Raw genomic sequence first — 21,674 nt, forward strand, 5'->3', positions numbered from 1 at the left:
TCAGCTGTCACCAGATGGGAGCACACCGGCAACTAATACCTATGAGTCTGGAGTACGACTGGCTTCTGACGCTTGTCATCCCATGTGACGTCAATCGTGGAATCGTCCAGACATGGAATGATAGCAGTGCAAAAGCGGATAGGTATTCTGACGAACTAACCCGGCCCAGAACCCGCTCATGGTCTCGCAGGTAGTATACTTTAGAGCCGTAAAGATGCCAGTTTAGTCACAAGTCTCGTCTCGTCGCGTTCACAATTCGCATTTCTTCTCTCAACGTATGCACAGCAACAGAGATGATTTGATAATTGATAGTTGATGGTCAAGAATCCTGTCGCTTACACTACCGCTACTCATGGCTTTGAACTGCGTAATCACACATCAAATTGAGGCCAAGATAACCAAGCGGCAACTCCATCCGCTCCCACTACCAAGGGACGCGATCATGAACCTGAACGCCCAGCTTTTGAGTCCTAACCGGACTTACAAACATCCCAGCCGGAACTGAATCGTACAAAACCTACAAAGAAAAATTCGTCTCTCCACTCGCCGCATCACTCGTCACACCGCTTTATCGTTCCTGCCAGATAGGTCGCCCTTCGTGACGGGTTGTTTATATATAGTTTAGTTGTAGAACACGCTCTTCTGGAAGCTCTCGGGCGAAACGTCTCCGATCTTCGTCTTGATCTCCGGTCCCTTTTCGGGAGCGGCGCCAGTGAGCGAGTTGCTTCGACTGCTGTCGCTGGGCGCACCCTTGATGGCAGCGAGAGGCTGACCAGGTCGCTTAATCACCTCGAGGTAGGTCGAGGGGAGGTAGCCGGTACGGCCATCACGCGCGCGGCACCTCCACCACTCGCTAGGGTTACCGATAGGATCGCTCTTGGAGAGAACAGCGACAAGGTCGCCCTTGCGCACTTCCATGTCAACGTCCTTGACGGCGTTGCCAGGCTGAGGAGCGTAGTCGTACAGGAGACGGCAGTAATCAAGCTTGGACGGGTCCAAGGGCTGCTGCGCGCCGGCCAGAGCCATACGGCGACGTTCCTCTTCTTCCGCAGATGCAGCCATGGTGTTGATCATTTTGCGCATCAGGTACGGGAGACCGAAGGCGGCAAGGAGGAAGAAGAAGAGCGGCTTGCGGGAAGCCTTGGGGGGTCCCAGGGGAGCACCGTCGGGGCCGATGGGCGATCGGCCTTCGAATTTGGCAAAGGCTGCTGGCGTGAGCGCGGTCGCGTCGGCTGGAGGCGGGCGGCCGGTGATCTTGGCGATGAGGGTTCGGATCCAACGCATCAAGGTGAAGATACCGAGTATCGAGCCCAAGGTATCCCTAAGGTTGCTGAATTGCTCTGCTACTGACACCATTGCTGTGATATCTGTTAGTCATACTTCGCTTTCATGTGACGCAGTTGACATACCAAAGAAGCTTGAGTGTGTGGCCATGTATGTGCTCTCCAACATCTGGGCAAAGCCTCCAAAGGCACCAACGATGCCTTCCAACATTTGGAATGTCGCCTGCGTGCTGTTGTTGAATCTGTTGGTAAGGCTGTTCGGGTCGTTGGGCCCTCCCATGCCTCCCATACCGCCCATGCCCATACCGCCGCCGTACATGCCTCCTCCATACATACCACCGCCGTAGCCACCGCCATACATGCCACCACCGTACATACCACCGCCGTAGCCGCCGTAGGAACCCATCCTTGAGTATGGGCTGCTGTAGGGAGAAGAGTAGGCACCGCCGCCGTATGAGCCGTAGGGACTGGCGGCCGCACCTAAGCCTGCTCTGCTATAAGCGGCAGCGTTTTGGTCAACCGTGGAGGCGAGAGAGGCAGGTCGTTCGGGAACGGCGGGCGGGGTACCACCGGAGAGGGATGTGGCCGGTGTCGGGGTCGCGATAGATGCGGCAGACATGGGTGTGACTAGAGTGGTCGTTAGCAAAATGTGTGAAATTGGCGACGGTCAAGGACCGTTTGTGGTGTTCAACGCACTTGAGGCAGCTGTTGTTGGAGCACCGGCCCGTTCCCAGGGCTTTGGAGGGGAAGCCATAATTACTTTTCCCGCGAGGAAGAAGTTTTCCTTGGATACTGTGTGGTGGTGGTGGTCGCTGGCTCGGCGTTATCTCGCAATCCGCCTATCGGGAGCGCAGCCGGTGGCGATTTTCTCGAGTCGTGTTGGTTTGCCGGTTGCTGCACGCTGGGGCTGCGGATATGCGCGACGGAGGCTGGCGTTAACCGGCCAAGTCGTCGGGTTGAACTGACAATCAACCTCAATGGGAGATGCAGTGAAAATGAGGATTCGAACGACGTTTTGCGACGTGTTGGAGAGAGGAGAGGGAAAGATAGGGTCGGGGATGGGCCACGGGTAAAAGAAAGCTGGAGGGTCGCTGGGATGGCGGAACGAGTTGGGCTCGCAGCGCAATGCACCTGAGTAATAATGGGGGGCCGCGGCGGACGGGGACTCAGTCACAGTGCTGGGCAAGTGACCCCGGAGGCTCGTGCTTGGCGATTGGCAGTGAAGTGAGGTGGATGAGGTGAGGAGAGGAAACTGGAGACTTTGGCCTTTGGGGGAGGCTCGGGAGAGTCAGCGGTTGGAGGCGCAGAATATCAAAAAGATGGGGTCGGGGATGGGCGGGTCCCGCTCCTCGTTTCTGCGTCCAGTGGCTTCCATTCTTGCCTCGGTATCTTTCACGTTAGTTCCGACGTGGGCGGCCCAAGCCTCGCACCCGCGCCGCAGTCACGTCCTTCTGCCGAGGCATCTTGCACCCTGGGGAAATTTGTTGTCCCTCCCGTCGCCATTTCGCATTAGCTTTACCGTTTCCAAGACTCTTGAATCTGGGGTTTCCCCGGTTGTTTGGGGACTCGACGCTTTGCTGGATTTGCTGATCGACGATTCGTGCTGCAGAGTCGTTGCATTACTTTACTAGCACTAGCATGCTATCTCGCCGCGAACCAAGTTGATCCGCCCTTCAATTATTTCACCAACATAAAATGTTCGATACTCAATCCTACTTTCAAACATAGAAGCAATCCAAAAACAAAAACCATTAACATGATTTCATCCATCAATTATTTTTTACTTATTGCAAGCTAACAAGCCGATCTAGCATAGTAGACCAGGACCTACGACAGTCCAGAAAAGGCCTTGGCATTCTTCACATGCTCCTCCCACGTCGTCAACTTATCCTCAACAATCGCGTGCGACTCGTCCAGCTTCTCCCCACCATAGTACCCAAACTCGTCGAGCAGCCTCATGTTCTGCAACATCTCCTCAGCCACGAAATCCGGCATCCCCTGGCCCTTGAGCGCGCCCTTGAACTGCTCGTGTGTGAGCTCGTTGAACCGCGCCGTCTTGCCCGCCTCCGGGTACACCTTCTTGAACGTCTCGACCGCCTCGCCCGCCGTCACGTAGCTCGTCGCCGCGTATACCCGCTTGCCGAGCACCTTTTCGCGGTGCAGCACGATGCCCTTTACAAACTTGCCCGTGTCGGTCGCTGCGTCAAACAAGGGGATGGGCGCGCTGGCCGGCACGGGGAGGCTGAGGCCCCAGGCGTTATCGGGGGGCGTCTGGCGGAACATGCCCCCGGGGAGGTTGGCCATGTAGAAGCCCGGGAGGAAGAAGGTTGCGGGGAGGGAGGTCGTACGGATGTACTCTTCGACGGCGGCCTTGCTGTCAAAGTGGTACACGTCGGGGAGGGCGCCCTTGGATACTATTGTTGCGTGACATGTTAGCGTTCCCGGATCCTCATTCGCAAACGTGACAGATGCATGTATATTCTTGGGAGTGGGCAGGCAGGTTACGTACGCTTGTTGACGTCGAGGAGGGAGCTGAAGATGAAATGCTCGACGCCAGCCTCCAGAGCCGCGTCGGCAATGTTCTTGCCCTGCTGGATCTCCAGCTCCTTGTCCATCTTGTCCCAGTAGTTGGTCACGGCGAAGACGGCCGAAGCGCCCTTGACAGCGGCAGCCAGCGAAGCCTTGTCACCGAGGTCGGCCTGTGTTTTGAAGTCGCAGCACTCGTCAGCATGCCAATTCCAAGATCATTAAACCAAAGCTATGAAGTCGCTCGAAAGCGGATTAATGACTTACAGCGACAACCTCGACGCCCTTGGCCGCGAGAGCCTTGGACGAGTCCTTGGTGGCATCGCGGGTGACGCCGCGGACCTGCCAATCCTTGCTGAGCTTGGCATCGTTGAGGAAGATGTTGACGACGCTGCCGCCCTGAGCGCCCGTGGCGCCGAACACGGTGATGATCTTCTTGGACATTTTCGTGTGTAGTGTGTGAGGTTTCTGTTGTGATGGTGATCTGTTTTACACAAGCGTCAGTTAAGTAGTGTTCGTCTTGCTGCTTCACACTCCAATGTTGGGGAGGTGTTGAACATTAAATACCTTGATCGTGCGACTGAATTGGAGTAGTAAGAGTTGAAGTGCTTTTGGAATGGGAGCTTGATGATCTTCTCCAAGAATCAACGTCAATGAAGCCAAGCGATCGTCCGGTCTTTATACACAATGGCGCTCATGAACCTCTCTGCCCACCCCTCCCCCAAGACGCATATGTCTCAGGACGTGGACGAAGTACATAGTGCTAGACACACCTCGACATAAGCTACCAGATTAGGTAAAGCTAGGGCGCGCGGGAGAACCCCTCATCATCATGCACCTTCGTCTCACCCACAGGGTCGTCTGGTAGGTATACTGAAGAGTGGTAATCTCGCAAGGCTGGGGACCTCGCGCCCGCGCGCATACCTGTTCGCGCTGAACCGTTAGGAGGATTCCTTTCCCCTCTCCACCTTACCTCACCATACTATCATGAGTATGTAAGCGGCGACTTGGTATGTACCTCATACTGTCGATTTACAATCTACAAAAGTCTATCGTACTGAAGCCCCGCGCGAAATCTGGCCTACCCAGATGGGGAAAAGCCGTATAAGCTACCTACCTTTTGGTTGGACAACTACAAATCAAAAAGCTGTACGTGTTCCCGCAAGCCGTGCATGCTTACCATGTATTGACTTTCCTACCACAGACTAAGCGTAGCTCTAATCGATCTTCTACAGGCTACAGAGTTATGTGTTCTGTACGCGTATGGACCATGGGAACTCTGTAGATGGTTGCTATGCTGGCTCTGTATCCGAAGCAAAGTAGAGAGAGACATGGTGGGGAAAAGACCCCGGACCTCTCGCGCGGGAGCTTACAAAGCCTCGCGGTTCGCCGCGCCTATGAGAATTTCACCCCATCAAGGATCCGCGAGCTTCCACCCCGTACTTGTCATCCCTCCCCCCAAACCGCGAAAGCGAAGTCGCGAGATGGGCCACATGGCATAGCGTGCGCCTACAATATTCCCAAGTTTATCATTGTAATACAAGATTTATCAGTCTGACGAGAACAAACTAGACATTTTAGAAATCCACAATCGCCAAGAACAAGTTGAAAATGGACAGCGCGAGTAGTCGCGCGGCATAGGGCAACACTCTTTCATGTACATTTGTCAGGCGCACGGAGGGTTAGCCGGTTCGGATGTCCGTTCGCTCGCCGCCCCGGGTTCCGGAGTTTCCTGCAACGACCGGGACCACACCCACGCATTTACCACTATAGGTATTCGACAACGACTCTTCGTCTTGTTCAGAACTTCAGATGTGTTTGCCTTCCCCGATCTCGCGCCACAAAGACAAGTCAGTGACATGTTCAGACACACAAACGTCCACGTCTGTTCTTGCGACTGTCATCTGCCCTGCAACGGACAACTTTGTGGCTTGTGGCGCAAGTGAGCTGTCTTCAGCGGAAAACGCCACAGAGCTCGGACTTCTTCACAAGGCGCAGCTACCTGGAACTAAAGATGTGACATGTGACTTCCTTCAAGCAAGCCTCCGTGTTCTTTTGTGTGAAGCGGCAGGTCTAGTCATCAAGGAGTATATCACGAGTCACAACGAGCATGAGCATAGGTAGTCAAGCCACGCTTGTTTGTTTGAAAAATTTGGTATCAATTGGTATCTCCTCCCTTTTGGAGAAGAAGACTCTCTGACTAAACTGTCTTGCAAGAGAAAAAACCAATCATCCTGCCTCCTTTCCATAAAATCGTAAAGAAAAAAAAAGGGCGCACTTTTCCGGGGCCGGTGGGTATCTTCGTCTTAGACGCCGTCTAATGTCGTTTCGCAATCCCCTTGCCCCCAAAGGCGAAGGTAACAGGTACCCTCGCATGTCGAAGAAAAAAAGTCTCAAGTCATTGGATGCCGAAGATCCAATGCAGAAAGAAAAGGTCTTGCTTGGGCTCAATCCAGCGAGAAGAAGAGAAAGTAATCGTCAAACCCCCAATCCCATATATGCAAATCGTGTACTTGTTGGAATACCATCCAAGTAGAAATCAAAACCGCGGAAACACTCAAGACGACAAAGCGAACAAGGAGACCCGGTTGCTCTTGCCGCCGGTGCTTGCGGTCGAGACGGAGTCGGCAGAGAGCCAGCCCTCCACCTGGGAGCGGGTGATGCCAGAGCTCAAGTTGACGCTAGAGTCCAACATCTTGACTGAGACCTGGCCAGAGTCACCATCTAGGACAACAGCGACCTTGGCGGGGGCGCCAGTAGGTCGGTCGAAGTAGTCGGATGAGCCGCCGGGGACGTTGGAGTGGATGGTTGACTTGCACTTGGTATCGCCAGTGGCGAGGACCTCGAGAACGTCGAGCTCACCACAAGCAGGCCAGCAGGAGCAAGAGCTATACTGAGCAACGCGGGGGATGCGAGCGTTAAGGAACCAAAGAGCGGACATGTCGGCGTTGAAACCAGTGGTTCCGTCGAGAGGCATGCTCAGCTCAAAGAGCCAGACTGAGTCCTCACCCTTGAAGCCGTCTAAGATGTGTAAGCAGACAGGAAGGCAGAGCAAGATTCTATGAATTACTTACGGTATGCAACGGAGCCAGGGCGAGAGTATCCACAGCCACCATCGTCGCATGACTTGTCGCTGGCGATCAGGAACTCCTGGTTGGACTTGAGGGTGATCGGCTTCAAGACCTCGGGTGAAGCGGCACCGCCAGTACCCGCGGCATTCAGGTAGGACAAAGAGTTGCCAAAGACGCTGATCCCAGTCAATACACTGTGACTCATGTATAAAGAATCATCTCAAAGTGACACTTACTTGTCGAACTTGCCAGAGAGCTGGCCACCGTAGTTGCCAAGGAACACGATGCCATCAGCAACACCCTGATCAGCGTTGTAGTAGCCGACACGCTCGTAGTCACCACTAACAGAGCCAGAGCCAGAGCTTGAAGCAGCCTTGGAGCTAGCAGGCTGAGGAACAGCAGCAGCGACGGGGGGCTGAGAAGGAGTGGGAGTAGGGCTGGGCGCAACAACAGGAGCGACAGCAGGGGTCGCAGCAGCAGCAGGAGGTGCCGCGGGGGTAGGGCCAAAGTAGTTGTTGATCCAGGATACGACCTTGCCGTCGATTTCCGCAACGACCCAGTCTTCGCCACGCTTCTCCTCCTTGGGCTCCTCTTTAGGAGACTCGACCGACTTCTTGTGGAGGTGCTGGTGACCGTGATGGCCATGGCGGCGGGCGTGGACGTGAGAAGCGGCAGGGGAGCGCTTGGCCTTGGAAGACAGGCTGTAGATAGCAACCTGCTTCAGCTGCATGGGACCACGGAAGGCGGGCATAAGCTAGGATTTTGTGAGTACTTTTGCGAACATGTAAGTGAATGATGCTGAGAGAAAACAAAGCTTACCTCCTCGTTGAAAGGGGCCAGGGGGCCTGAGAAAGCAACGTCCTCAAAGGTGCAAGAACCATCGTCACCCATGTGGTTGACAGCCTTGTAAGTGCCAGGGTGACCGACATTGGAATACAAGATCTGATCAACAGCACCGCAAAACCAGTTACCACCCTCTTCCTTGGCCGTGCCGGAGCACTGTTGAATGGCCTGGGTAACAGCGGCCGAAGCCAGCATGAGAACCGTGTAAGACTTCATGTTTGTTCTAGTGTCGTTCTCGAAAAGAATGATTGGAATGAATGTCCAGAAATTGAGCTTTGCTGGGAAATTGGAGTGAGTTCCTCTGGATATTTGACCGGCCTCGAAGAGAATTGCAAGTGGCTGGTAAAAGTAATGTAGGAATGTCCCAGTGGTGTATGGATAGGGCCTAGGTTGTTCTTTGACTCGACTTGCGAGATGTGACTGGGTTTGTTAGGAATGTTGGCGTACTCAGTGAACCCTGTTCAACGGTGTGGCGTGTCTTGTCTCTGAATCAAGGACCAAGTGAGACCAAGGATTGAGTGCGTGAATAAGGAATGACTTGAGACGAGGAGTCTCTTGGAAGGAGAGGCGATGCTATTCGATAGCCGGCAGGTCGAAGTTGTGCTTTAACACTGGATCGTGGGAGAAAAAGAGAAGAAGAGGAGATCTGGGATAAGGTGAGTGTGGGAGGGCTGAGTTAATAAATCGACCTAAGCAAACGAGGAAGTTGCAAGAAGGCACATCTTGGGGAACAAGGTTAATGGGTGGATGGAGAAGGGTAGGATCCAATCTGAGGTGGGTGGACTTTGGCCCCGGTGGATAGGTATGGAGTACGGATGTTGGTGGGCAGACGGGCAGCGCCAGCAGGTCACAGCAGACGGGCAGGCACGAACTGCAGAAAGGCAGGAGCGGACCTGCTTCTGGGCAGGAACCAACCTACAGGGGGGGTCCAGTCGCTCCTTCCCTTGGATTTTGAAGGTGAATTGGATATTTACACGCCTCACCGCGGCAAGTGCCTCCTCCCATCCTTCCTTTCCTCCTTCCTTCTCTGCAGACTGCAAGTGAGGAAGGAGGAGTCCAGGAACAGAAAAAGCCGTTGAATCATTGGACAAAAGAGGGAAACAGAACAGAATGGACCAATCCGGGCTTGATTTTTATGAAACACTGGCTTGGCTCTCCATGGGGTCGTACCTTGCAGCCATTGGCAGGGGAGAACCGAGCTAACCTCGATCTCACCTCAGGCCCAGCAACGATACTTTTCTCCCTCCGCTTCGCCCGCGGCTCCCTTCGTACCTCTGTTGGTCAACTTGCTGGTGCCGTGTTGCATTCTGACCACGACCAGCGGCTGCAGAAGCTGAGCAGACTGTTGTCCTGCGCTTACACAGTACCTTACTGTGATTCCATCCATACGCCGTCCGGAAGATGGTGATGTGGGAGCCACCGTAAACGCCAAGGGCCAAGCCAGGCCGTTTCGCTCTTCTCAATGAGGCTTGGAGAGAGACAACCAACCACCGTCCGGCACGCCCAGCTAGACTTCCTCGGCGTTCTGGGCTCTAATTTTGAGGACGAGGCAAATGCAACATTCGAGGACAACAATGCCGCCAGCTTGTGCCCGACAGGGCAACGAGACGGACGATATCAAACCAGCAAGCAATAGGGCCAGACCGGTCGCGATAGATCAGCAGAGCAATACGAAGAATACTTCATGCCCCCGGGTTTGCCACGCCTCGAGAACACTTGGATCAGGTGACGGCCTCGGCATTGCTGCTCAAGGCTGGGGGATCATTTCGGCTCCCCAGAAACCCGCCGTGCCCGCTCTGCCGTTCTTCAGAAGTTCAGGTCCGCACAAAGACGATGTTCAGAACATCTGCAGCTACTATTCACAAACAACGAGCCTACGGAGTACTTCAGGCTTGTTACTGAGCACTATCCTCGCTGGTCAGCAATTGCAACACACCAGAAGAAGCGCTTCAAAGATAGCCTGAGAGGTGCTATTGTAGCGCCGTCGAGCCCGCCTCAATTTGACTTCAGTCAGTTAATCGTCAGGGGTTGTCGCCCCCGCCAAATTTCGGGGCATTTGGGGGTGGCAGTGACAGCGCCGGCGTTGCTGCGTCTGTGTGCGCTGACCTTGACAAGGTGACAAGCAAGATCAAGCGCGATTCAAGCTTACCGTGGTGTGCGCCCGATGTCCTCCAAGGTGTGTCCCCATTTCAAGTCCGACGGGGACCCCTCGCTCGACATGGGTTCATCCCAACGGCAGTGACATCTGGAATCCTCATATCGCCCCAATCAACACGCCCGTCCGATATCACTCAATCCACAGAGCGGTCCATCTCATCCGATGTTTAATCGCGCAGACAACTCTCAACAACAGGCACCATCCCGACACCACCGTGCCGTCCAACCCATGCCGCGACACCGCGGAAGGACGGGTTGGGCCTCGCCTCCGGTGGTTCTTAGTCTTACTTTTGCGCTTCAACCCGTCCCAACCTTTGGCACCACGAGGATGAAGGCGACGATCCCTCTGCTCCTTCTCATTAAGACTGAGTGCTACCTGGCTTTGTTGATCCATTCTAGATCCGCTCTGTGACGGATGGCCTTGCTTGCTCGAGTTGCCTGACACCCTGAGTCGCAACCCTAGTCGCGATGGCCGTCCAGAAAAGCAAAAATCCTTGGACAAAACATACCGCGGGACGAAAGGAAAATTTCCGAGGCAGCAAAAAACAAAAAAGCCTAAACCTGGGAAAACCGCTCATCTGCCTACTCCACCGACCGTCCCTTGCGACCCGTCGTGCCACATGGCGGTCTCGCGACATTGGTTCTTTCCATCACCACGTTGACGTCGTTGATCCGCTGGTCCAGCCGTGGGACTCGGTGCAATCTGCTGTGACAAGGCAAAAAGAGGGACAGCCTGACCAGGCCCCTTGTGTCGGTGACGATGCGAGCGAGCTTATCAGAGGAAGAATATTGATGGCCAGGCAGATTGGCAGTAAACAACAAAGCAATCCGAAGCGAAGGCGTCTTTCATAAGCCGGAAGCCGTTGATGACTGAAAGTCAAAATCATCGCCAACCGTCCACGACTTTGGCGTTCGCTGTTCCTGCATTAGCGGAAACGCCTACCCGAACCGTTTCCATTGGCTGCCCTGGACTTTTTATCTGCATTTGCGCACTCTATTCTCGCCGTGCCGAATGCTTATTCGACGACAGCGTTGCGTAGTCACTGTTGCTGACCATCCTCTGCGCTGCTGTGCAGTCCAGGCGGCAGGCCGGGTCAGGGCGCACCACGTTGAGTATGCCGGCACATCACCAAGGTTCCATCGCTCTTCGGACGTCAACGAGTAAATTTCTTCGGACCTACAGCAGAAGCCAGAGCTCTCATCTTGCATGCGTCCACGTCTCACGAGGTTCCTGACTGGCGCCAGAGTTTGAGCCTTTGCAGTGGACCACCGGGTTCTCGAGTAGGTAGTATCCGGACCATCGCCCAGCTCCACGCACACGGCATTTCTGCGGTGTATCCGTACACCCAACCAGCACGTGAGAAACAGCAAAGTTCGTCGTCTCGAGAGATCTTCGCCTCCCGAACGTCTCAACCGTGCCTCGCCACGTGGAAACGCAAAAAAGATTCTGCCTTACCCCTCCGTTCGATTGGCATTCGGAGAACTAGTTCTTCCCACTTTTAACTCATGATATTCCACCCCAGATCTGGTCTCGGCACGTGCGTAAGAGCGAGTTAAACTACTACATCGTACCTGAAAATCACTTCTCGAAAAGCGGATTCGGGAATGGAATCCCATTCAGCCTTAAGGAAAGGTTTGGCGCTTACTCAGTAGACCCTCCTAATACATACCCGCAGAGACGTGGGAGAAGAGTATTTAAATCCAATAGTAGACTTTATCATCTTGAGCCTCATTGGACCAAGTCGCCAACGGGTCTTTTCTTCCTTCGGGCATTTGCTACTTGTGACTCACATATCCGATGCAGGTCTGTGAATTCTACCACTTGTGTCCGAAGCTGAGAGATTTTGTGCTTTACTGCGCGATTTCAATCACCAGCCTATCGCCACAGCGGAGTTGTGGCAGCGAGAGGAGGGGTGGATTTCGAGAGCCAAGGCATACCTTTTTTTTTTTTTTTTTTTGGCTCAAAGACTTTTTTTCGTCAAGAACCCTGGTGATACAACGTCTCGTTCTCTCTACTTACGGGCCATCACCTTGGTGCCTCGTTCCGTAATACTACAAGCAAGTGACGCAAAAAATGGACGGAAGTCAAGTTTGTGGTTTCTATCAACCCGAATGACTATGCAGATGCCTTGGCCTTCTTTCCGCGTCGGGCTCTACCGCTTCGACCATCCTGCCCATTCTCCTCCTCATCATCGACAAACTCATCCTCATCCTCAGCAGCCGCCGTCCTAGCCCTAGCTTTTCTCTTCCCCGTAGTTCTAGTCGGCGCCGCCGTGCCAGCAGCAGCAGAAGCTCCGCCCTCCTGCTCCACATCTCCCGGTTGCTCGCCATTGGCATTAGCCCTTAACCGACTCACGGCGTTAGCCATCCTCTTGCTCGTCGTGCCCTTCTGCCTCGGCGCAAACGCATCCCTCGCGCCCACGCCGACAGCACCCTCAAAGTACCTCGTGATGTTCGTCTGCGTGCCCTCAATGTCGCGCTTATTCATGTCCCGAATCACAGGCACCAGCACCTCGTCGGTGCGCTCCTTGCTCCACCCAATCGTCGCCATCAAGAACTGCCGCAGACCCTCGAGGTCTGGAACGCCCCACTGGAAGTGCTCCGGGCTGTCGTCGACCTCTGGCCGGATGTAGGCGTCCGTTACGGCCGGGTTGGGGAACCCCGCTGGCAGGAAAAGCTTGGTGCCCTGGGACTTGCGGAACTTGCGACGGAAAGGCGACCCCGCGTCGGCCTCCTTGGGCCGGTTGTTCAGCTGCACGTCCGCCCACCACTCCTTGAACTGGGCGAGACCGTCCTTGCCGGGGAACTCGGAGAGGATCTCCACGGCCGTGACGGGACCGACGCCAGGTAAGCCCTCGGTGTAATCGGAGCCCAAAAGCTGAGCAATGGCGATGAGCTGGTCGCGTGAGAGCGAAAGCTCCTTTTCGAGATCCGAGCCGAGGTAGCACTCAACAAATTTGTTGCTGTTGAACATGTTCTTGTAGATACGCGTGCCGCCAAAGAGGAAGCAATCCGAGTCGTCGGTGACAATGCCATCCACCAGGCCCAGACGCACCAGCTCCGCACACTGCGCTTCCGCCTCCATAGGAGCGGTGATGTAGGGGATACCAAAGAGGCGAAGGAGTGCCTGACACTCGGTGACCATGACCTGCGTGACCTCGTCGGCGTCGCGGCGGTCCTTCTTCTGCTGCGTGCGCAGCGCCTTGAGTTCCTTTTCGTATGCCTCTTTGTTCTCTTGCTCCGACTTGTTGTTCAGCTCGCTGGCAAAGCGGGCATGCTCTTCGGCTTCCTGCGCCAGGTTGGCAAAGAGCTCCTCGTCTTCCGGGTCACTGAACTCGTCGTCGCTTTCGGCAAAGACGGCTGCTTCGGCGTCTTGCACTGGATCGCCAGCGGTGTTTGGATCATCAAGCGTGGGCCCGTCCATGAGTTCTTCAAACGTAAGCTCGTGCTCTTCTTCTTCGACGGGCTTCGGCTCTTCTGCGGTGATGGTGACATCTTCCATGATTGGGTCTGGAGGGGAGTCAGGACCCTGTGGCTCGGTGACATCTTCCATCTCTGGCTCGGGGGAGTCAGGGACTGCTGTAATAGTGACCTCCATGTCGTCGTCGACTTCTTCAGGCTGAATGTCTTCAAATTCGACTTCGGGAGACTGGGATGATTCGCGTAACACATCTGCCTTTTCTGACAATGCAGCCGTCTCGTCTTCTCCTTTCTCGGGCTCGACCTCTGCGTTTGTGGCATCGTCGGCGGCATTGGTTTCGTCTAGGAAAGTAATATCTTCTTGGGAAGCAGCATGCTTCGGAGGTGGAGGCGCGTCAAGAATTTCAACGTCGTCGTCTTCGTCATCAGAGGACTGAATCTCGATGAGCTGGTTTTGTCGTTGACGCTCAAACCTCCGCTCCTCTTCCTGCGCAGCCTCTCTATCTTCCGTGTTGATTTCACTCTCCACTTGCCGCTGTTGTTTAATCGACTCTCGGATATCTGTATTGTCCACCATCCAGGGAGGTAGAGGCTTGGGACGGTCTTCTTCTGGCCCTCGTTCAAAGCCGCCTTCGTCGTCTTCGTCGCCAGCAGGCTGCTCTTCAGCACCATCAGCCAAGAAACCACCACCAAATTCGTCATCACCATCTTTACGCGCCGGTTTTTGCAAACTTTGCGCTGGCTTCTTTGGGGCTGCCACTTCAGGCTTCTTTGATTGAGCCTTCATGGAGAAGAGAGAGGGGCCCCATGCGAGTTTGGGGAACGGCAGTGGTCCATCGAAAGGGTTCTTGACGTTGGGCACTACAGGCTTGGGCAATACTCGTTTCTTCTGTCGAGAGGCTTTCAGAGCCGCCTGCAGGTCCATCTCTCCGTCACTACTGCTGGCACTGTTGGCGCGTTTCTTTGGCACTGCGGCATTAGACCTGTTGTTTACGATGTGGGCGACCATGCGACCGCTCCTCGCGGCGATCGGCTTGGGTGCCTCCACAGCCTTCTGCTTCCATTCAGGTGCCTCCAACTCCACGTCTTCAAACTGCTCATCCTCCTCAGGTTTTCGAGCAGCTTCTCCGTGCTGGTTTTGCAGTGACATGGCAATGGCCCGGTTGATGTCATCTTCTTCTTCTGGGTGCATTGGCTCATCGCCTCGTTGCCTAGCAACATTTCGGACATGGGCTTCCGGCAAATCACCATCGACAAAAAGACTTTCCTCCTCCTCTTCGAACAAGTCGTTCACTTCGCTGCTTCCCCGGTTTCCATAAAATTGTTGCCTCTGGATAGCTGCTTGCCGGGATGCTTGTGCGGCTGCGCTAGAGGACATCTTGGGCAGCCGGTTCAGACCCTCGACCGGAACATCTTCAAAGTCGTCTTCCTCTTCAGATGCCTCAGCCTTTTCTTTGGGCTGGAACTGAAAGTCCAATGCATCGACATCAATGGGCTTGTGGGCTTCGCCAAGGTCTTTCTCCTTGCTCACGACTCCTAGGGCCCAACCACCTTCTGCGCCATCGTTCTTGACCAGGATGTACTCTCTGTCCTTTTCACCGGCGATTCTGCCGCCACCGTTCAGAGTGAGATCGAGACCAGTCATGCCGGCTTCCTTCATGAGGCGCTGTGTCAAGTTGTTTCTTTCGCGGACTCTTTCAATCTGGAATCTTGAAAAATCCATGCGATTCGGGAACATCTCGTCAAGCTGCTCCTTGCTCAAGCCCATCCTCAAACGACTACGCAGTCTTGCCGCATTCAGAATGTTGTATCTATCAGCTGCTGGTAAGCTTCGAAAGAACTCGCCATCAAAGTCGATCTTGCTGAAGTCGTAGAGATTGATGTCTTCGCCGTTATGGAACTGTCGGGCATATTCCTCCAATTCTTCAATGCTCATAATTCTGGGATCATCCGCCTTGGCCATGGATGCAATATCGCCATCCATCTCGGGCAAGTGATATGCATCCTGCTTGAAAAACTTTCTTGTCTTTTGACGCTCTTGCTGCGACATGCCGACCTCGTCAACGTAAACAATCTGTTCCATATCAGGTATAGCCTCCTGAGGTTCCTCTCGCTCTCGCTGGATGCCTCGGTCCGCATCGCGCTTCCTCTTGTCCTCCTCCTCCTCGGCAATCCGCTGCATCTGCACAGCCAGCAGCTTCCCAGCCGTGCGGACGGCATCCTCCCTCCGACCCTCACGCCGCTGCTTACGACCCTGGATTGTCTGGCGCTTGAGCACGGGAGCCCCGCCATCAAAGACGAAGACGGGCTTGATGCCGAACCACAGCAGCTTGCAGATGCGGCGGAAGAAGCCGACGACGTGCGAATTGCGCAGGGCATTGCCCTCCTTGTCTCGCACCGCCTTGAGGAATTGGTATATCCAGATGGAAGCATCAACTGCGAGGCGCTTTCGATTGAGAGTCGCGAGGTTCGTCGGGCGCGCGCAGGGCTGCACGACGGTCCAAAGGCCGTTCACACCCATGGCGTCGGCGGGAGCGCAGAGCCGACACCTTTGATTCGGGGTTCACGGAGGGGTCGGCTTCGGAGGGTGTCTGATGCTGCGAGAAGCGCTCTCCTCATCTACCGAGTGTATATAGCATTGTAGAAGGTGGGCGCTAGGTCCTGATACAGTCAAAGTAGCACAGATGTAAGTGTAGCGGTTGTGAAAAGTGAATGAGATTACGAGTTCGTGAAGAATGAACACGCCCGCAGCTGCCTGTAAGCCATTTGACATGGGGGCTCGAGGTCATGACGCGCTTGCCTCCACTAGGGGCGTCTTTATCTGTGCTTATCGATTGGGTGCAGATGTAAGCGGCGGGGCAGAAACCTCATCCGCTTGCAATCACCGCCAAGGGGAACTGTTCGCAACTGCGCCGTCTATGCGCCATTCCATCCTTGACCTTCACTCTCCTCGACGCCTGGAAAAGCAATGTCCAACATTGCCGTCAACCAGTCGCCATGGACAAACAGGAGGCAAGAGATTTCCTGACTTCGCTTCTCAACAAGAACCTACGCGTCCTGGCTACTGATGGCCGTATGTTTCTTGGTCAATTCAAGTGCACCGATCCGGTAAATTACTACCCCTCCAATCCTAACCTCCTCCCCTTATGGGTTCCCTTCGTCAAGATCGTTTCGCTAATCAATGCCAACCTCAAATCTATAGGATCGCAATGTAGTACTAGCTCATACCTACGAATATCGACAGCCATCAGCGCAGCAGCGGGCTGAAGCCGCAAAGAAGGCTACAGAAGGGATCACCTCGGTCACGATGGACATGACATCCCGGTACCTGGGCTTGGTCGTGGTGCCTGGGCAGTACATTGTGAAGATTGAAGTAGAAGAATTCACGAGTCAGATCGGGAGCCGGAATCCATACGCCGACGTTGTCGTATAGGTCTCGAAGGTGACTGATCATTTGCGCGACTGTATATGGAACGAATTGTGAAGCGCTCAAGATTACTGGCGCGGAAGCATCTGAACTCCACGAAGCATTACGCGGCATAAATGGATGTAGTGTATCGTTTGGGTATGGAATACTGAGGATTAAGAGCTGAAAAAAGGCACTATTTTAAACCATAAAATTCCATCCTGTTTCACCGTAGCAAGTCGACCTCGACTAGATTACCGAGGCACCGATTCCCAAACACCTGCACCAAACGCTTTCCTTGGCTTTTGCCAAAATCCCAACATTACTGCCATTACGAGCTATGTGCTCAATGCCGTCCGTTGTCAACAGCAGGATGGGTTGACTCAGGTCCAGAGACATGCGGTCGTTGTCTTATGCGACGACGCTCTCGTGCTGACGGCCTCTCGTCTCGCCGCTCAGACCATCGTCGGTACCAACGGCAGAGTGGTGGATGTCTTCCTCCTCCTCGTCCTCGTCGCTGTACTCAGTCTCCTTGTTGTGGGCCCGCGTCCACGACGAGTCGTCGTTCAACGGAACATCTTGCCCCGAAAGGTCGTGACCTCCCTCGGCACGTGCTCTAATGTTATTTCTGCGGCGCGTTGACAAGGTGCGTGCACGAGTTGACAGCTTGGAAGACACAGCAGCTTGGGATGTGACCCAGTTGGTCAAAGCATCCTCGCAATCCTGGATGATGGCCTTGCTAGCCTCATATCCGTCATAAGCTGCACGAGTCTCTCCGGGAGTGACAGGGGTGTCGTCAATCAACTCGAGCAGGTGCTTTCCGTAACCGGCGACAATGGCAACCTTCTCGCAGTGCTCTCTCAGGGCATCAAATTGGTAGGTGTAGGCAGCCTTGATCTTCTCGCGCGTAATGTTGGACAACTGAGCCTCTGCGACCAAAGATTCAGCCTCAGCACGCACCAGCTCCTGCTCAAGGACGACAATCTTGGGGGAGTTGGGCTCCTTGTACTTGAGCTGAGCGATCTGGTCGGTGATCTTTTGCTTGCCTAAAGTTCATGTTAGTTAGGCAACGATACCGCATGTGTCGAGCATAGGGTAGAGCTCACGGTCTCGGCTGGGTTGGACAGAGGCTTCAATGTTACGAATGCTCTTGATCGTAACACGGTATTGGTCATAACGGTCGACGTATTGGTCCTCGAGTTCGCCGATTTCGTAGAGTAAAACTCCGAGCTTGTCGGTTACATCAGATACATCCTCGTCGCAAGCCTCGCCCCAAATGGAAAGTTGTTGCTAGGGGATCAAGTCAGCAGATGTATGACGGGACGATGGTATCTTCAGACGACCTACAGCAACCTCCATACGCTCTCTCGCTACCTGCTCGAGACTGCGCATGACATTCTTCTCCATCTTCACCAGCTGAGACAGCTTCTTTGCGAGGTCTGGGCCGAAGGCACCGGCTGACTTGTGGCGGAGAGCATGGCCTGGATTGACTTGTTAGCCCATCGTGCTTCCCAAGTTCAAAAGATGGGAAATGGCACGGCGCAAAGGTGGCAATCGATGGAGAAAAGACTACTTACCAAATCCTCCCTTGAACAGGCGACCAGACTTGGTGGAAGAAGGCGGCGGAGGCGGGTTCTACGAACATGATAAGTATCGTACCATACATCGAAGATTGTCATGAAGTTAGGCGCATACCTGGATCTGCGAGGCGGTGGGCGCCCTCGATTGGCGCATGGAGTATGTGCGATGCATGATGTTGGAAGTGACGTTGACTGACTGTAGTGGTGGGAGTGGGACGGCGTCGGCGGTATGAAGTCGTTGTAGACAATGGATCTGTGTATCTAGGAAAATGAAGCTTCAATGCAGTGATGCGCTGGGAAGCAGGGTATCGCGGGGTGTGACAAGGGGTATGAGTGGGAAGAGATCAAATGGAGGTCGGGTCAAAAGGCCCCTGAGGATGAAGCGAGGCCGGCTGTTTATATGTAGGCGCCGGAAAGGGTCCAGTGGTGTGGTCTACTGGGTAAGGCAAGGGGAGGTTAGGTAGTTGCGGAGGTGACGGGACTTTGAGGTGACGGGACGGACAACACAAGGTGCGCGTACTTCGTACCTACGCAGTAAAAGGTAGGTCCCCAGTGGGGGAGAGTGTGTGTGCCGTCCCCCCTTGAATGCTCCTCCCCCTCGGTGCCTCTTTCGCGCTGACGACGTCATCTGTGTCTTTAGCTCGACTTTTTGGCGTTGTTCGCAGCGTCACCCAGCTAACCTGGTGCCTGCAGGCCTACACGGGTACAAGACAAGTGCCCCACACCAAAGGTATTGACGGGGTGCTTTTCCAGCTGCAATCGGCTTGTCATCGTCGTCAAAGGCTACAATCTCCATAGCTCTGTTCAAAGTCACTCCCCTTTGCGGTCTAGCCCGGCCTACGTTAGCTGAAAAGTGCAGACGAAGACCTGCTAAGTGATCTGACACCGAGCAATCCATGCGTGCGGCCTGCCGTGGTTGGGAGAAAGAAGGACAGGCAGGGCCAAACATATTCCCCATTCGAATTACAAAAAACACAGCCATGATGATCGCCCTCCGGGATGGCGCCGTCTCTACGAACCCTTCGCCCAATGTGGGTTCATGAAACGGACGGCCGGGCTCTAGGGGACCGACTTGGGAAGTTGGGATGAGGAAGACAGCAAGCTTTCGACACAAGCTGCAAGAGAGGACCCATCAACCCATGCCTATCTGTTCCCATTACCAGGCCATCTGCAGGTCCCGACGGGGGTTGAACTATTGAACTGAGCAGCACGCAGGTGGGCTGGGATGGATTATGGGTTGGTCCGTCTTAGCTCTTTAACCTTTTGACTGCCATCTGGGCATTCGTGCGGTTAAGGTATGAGGGACCACCAACTCTCAATTCCCATCACTGCCCAAAGTCTTGCTCCAATGCCCAAGTAAGTACGCAAGTTCGCATTTGCCCACCCTCATGGCCGTCGAACTCAAGGACAAAAACTGCCTTACATCATAAGCAAAGACATTCCTCAAGATAGGACCAAGTCGCCCTCAAAACTCTCCATCTTGCCAGTGGACACATCAAATCAAATTATCGTCCAAGGTTTATGATGCTAGCGCCGCATGCCGTCCGCTTCGGCACGGCCTGCTCCAGGTATTTGGAGGCTAGGCCGACTGTGCTTGGCCATGTAATGTGCGATGATTTCATCGATTCCTCTTTGACTGCGCGAACCATTCCTTAGCGCCGCCCTCTCCCGTTGGTCCGTTCTTTCAATCTCCAAACACACCTAATCTGCTTTAGCAGCATCATGGCCGGATTAATCCTATCCGGTTGCCAGGGGTTTTTACACTACGATACCTCCATTAGGTATGGATAAGGCACTTCAGTTTTGTCCATGATTGCTGGTAGCATGACTCAGCATCAGTTGTCTCCCGTACCTTCCTCCATTGCTAAATACTATCTTATCTAAAGTAGCAAGCACGAGATCGCAATTCACTACCGACGAGATACCTATCGACATTGCACTTACCAAAAAAAAAAATTCAAAGGCTGCGTTCTTGCGTCGTCATGAAAGTAACAACCTCATTGGGTTCAGTCATGGAGCCAAAATCCCGTACTTGATCCAATAACAGCATACCATGATGTGGTTAACTTATCACAATCAGCCGTCGTGAGCTTCAACAACGGAGAGTTGCCCAATGGTACGCATAAGAAAAGAAATAGATCCATCAATTGGCGATTTCTTCATCCAAGGTTCTTATTGATTTCGCTCTTCGAATGTCAAGTTCTCCTATTTTCTTATGAGGAAGTCGAGACGACTTGAAAATTGTTATTCGAACTGTACAGTGTACTTAACCATAGATATGAATGAAGAGTTGCGTGAAGAGAAGATATCAAATTTGTCTGTCAATCGCGTGCTTGCCAGGGTTGACGTCTTTGAGTGTTGAACTCCGCAATGCAAGTCCGGGCTACTTACCCTATCAAGGTCTCAACTATGCAACTTGCACTCTCGCAATGTTTGCACTAGTTGTCTTGAATTGATTGAGTCGACCTGCGACAATTACAGGAATTAGTCTTTGTGTGCTTACTTATGTGTGAAATAAGCTGGTCAAGTGCATTGCCTTCGGTACCTCGTAGAGACATGGCTGTTGTAGAAGTGTACTTATTATCTGCGCGGTAATAACGTTTTGCCTCTCTCTACAAGACAAGGCGGAAACTGACACGCAGACGTTAGAGTCCTATGCACGGCTCCCCTCTGTGTTGAACCCGAAACTCAACAAGTTGGCTCAAGGAGTAAAGATATAACAGTTGGAACAGGTAACTGACGTACCCGATTAGTATCGTGGTAGGTAGTGTGATTAGGCAAGTTGCCGAGGTACTCAAGTATCTTTGACGGTTGAAGACTACCTATAGTCCCTTAGTTATCCAGCTTGGTAAGTACCTACCTGCCTGAGACGTGGTAACAAACATAGCATGTTCTACCGCAACGCATTAAATAGGAACTGAAACTTAGTGAGTCTCTTAGAAAAAGATTGGGGGAAAAGACAATCTCCATTGGCATCTCTTACTCGACAGTCAAAGTCTTTAGAGATTGTTGCGACAGGTCGCAACGCACGGAAAAAGAAGGAGCCAGACAATATCTGAGCCGGGATTGCGAACAGCTCGAGGCGCAATCCCTGCTCCCCGCCCCAGTTTCGGCCTAGTGCCTTGCAATCTCTCCCTCCAACTCTTTCCTTTCATGAACGCGCTTAGCCTCGCAGTTCACCAACGCGTCTCACAATATCTCATCTTCTCTCATCATCAACCTCATCTCACAAAGTCCACTTTCGTGATCTTCGTGGACCGCCACTCCCTTTTTTCATCGCCACCAACCCTCAACTTTTTTAATTTGACTTAACTTCACCAGCGGCTCACTATTGTGGCGGCCTAGCATGGTATTTCCATAGTCAATGTTTACAGGCTTTGCTTACGCT

The 21,674-nt window shown here is 53.6% G+C and overlaps 6 protein-coding genes across 6 annotated transcripts; 1 reads left to right on the forward strand and 5 right to left on the reverse strand.

Moving 5' to 3' along the window:
* Positions 1-621: 621 nt before the first annotated feature.
* CTAM01_01311 (Pex13 protein) lies at positions 622-4,253 on the reverse strand (the record flags this gene model as incomplete). The annotated part of the gene is made up of 8 exons (XM_060517353.1): positions 622-1,358; positions 1,410-1,910; positions 1,980-2,075; positions 2,250-2,549; positions 2,714-2,754; positions 3,115-3,697; positions 3,793-3,982; positions 4,077-4,253. 8 exons carry the CDS (start codon positions 4,251-4,253, stop codon positions 622-624), a joined length of 2,625 nt encoding a protein of 874 aa, XP_060387814.1.
* A 2,113-nt stretch (positions 4,254-6,366) lies between these two features.
* CTAM01_01312 (uncharacterized protein) lies at positions 6,367-7,939 on the reverse strand (the record flags this gene model as incomplete). Its single annotated transcript, XM_060517354.1, has 4 exons — positions 6,367-6,830; positions 6,884-7,056; positions 7,117-7,634; positions 7,700-7,939. 4 exons carry the CDS (start codon positions 7,937-7,939, stop codon positions 6,367-6,369), a joined length of 1,395 nt encoding a protein of 464 aa, XP_060387815.1.
* Positions 7,940-11,996: 4,057 nt separating this feature from the next.
* Positions 11,997-15,821, reverse strand: CTAM01_01313 (DNA excision repair protein; the record flags this gene model as incomplete). The annotated part of the gene is made up of 1 exon (XM_060517355.1): positions 11,997-15,821. One exon carries the CDS (start codon positions 15,819-15,821, stop codon positions 11,997-11,999), a length of 3,825 nt encoding a protein of 1,274 aa, XP_060387816.1.
* Positions 15,822-16,297: 476 nt separating this feature from the next.
* CTAM01_01314 (LSM domain-containing protein) lies at positions 16,298-16,733 on the forward strand (the record flags this gene model as incomplete). Its single annotated transcript, XM_060517356.1, has 2 exons — positions 16,298-16,408; positions 16,503-16,733. The coding sequence occupies 2 exons, from the start codon at positions 16,298-16,300 to the stop codon at positions 16,731-16,733; spliced, it is 342 nt and encodes a 113-aa protein (XP_060387817.1).
* Positions 16,734-17,117: 384 nt separating this feature from the next.
* On the reverse strand, positions 17,118-18,458 carry CTAM01_01315 (sphingolipid long chain base-responsive protein LSP1; the record flags this gene model as incomplete). Its single annotated transcript, XM_060517357.1, has 5 exons — positions 17,118-17,752; positions 17,813-17,996; positions 18,054-18,187; positions 18,284-18,341; positions 18,402-18,458. The coding sequence occupies 5 exons, from the start codon at positions 18,456-18,458 to the stop codon at positions 17,118-17,120; spliced, it is 1,068 nt and encodes a 355-aa protein (XP_060387818.1).
* Positions 18,459-18,953: 495 nt separating this feature from the next.
* CTAM01_01316 (uncharacterized protein) lies at positions 18,954-19,082 on the reverse strand (the record flags this gene model as incomplete). The annotated part of the gene is made up of 1 exon (XM_060517358.1): positions 18,954-19,082. One exon carries the CDS (start codon positions 19,080-19,082, stop codon positions 18,954-18,956), a length of 129 nt encoding a protein of 42 aa, XP_060387819.1.
* Positions 19,083-21,674: the final 2,592 nt, after the last annotated feature.

This window comes from Colletotrichum tamarilloi (genome assembly GCF_030869305.1).
Source record: "Colletotrichum tamarilloi strain Tom-12 chromosome Unknown Scaffold_3.1, whole genome shotgun sequence".
Lineage (NCBI taxonomy): Eukaryota > Fungi > Ascomycota > Sordariomycetes > Glomerellales > Glomerellaceae > Colletotrichum > Colletotrichum tamarilloi.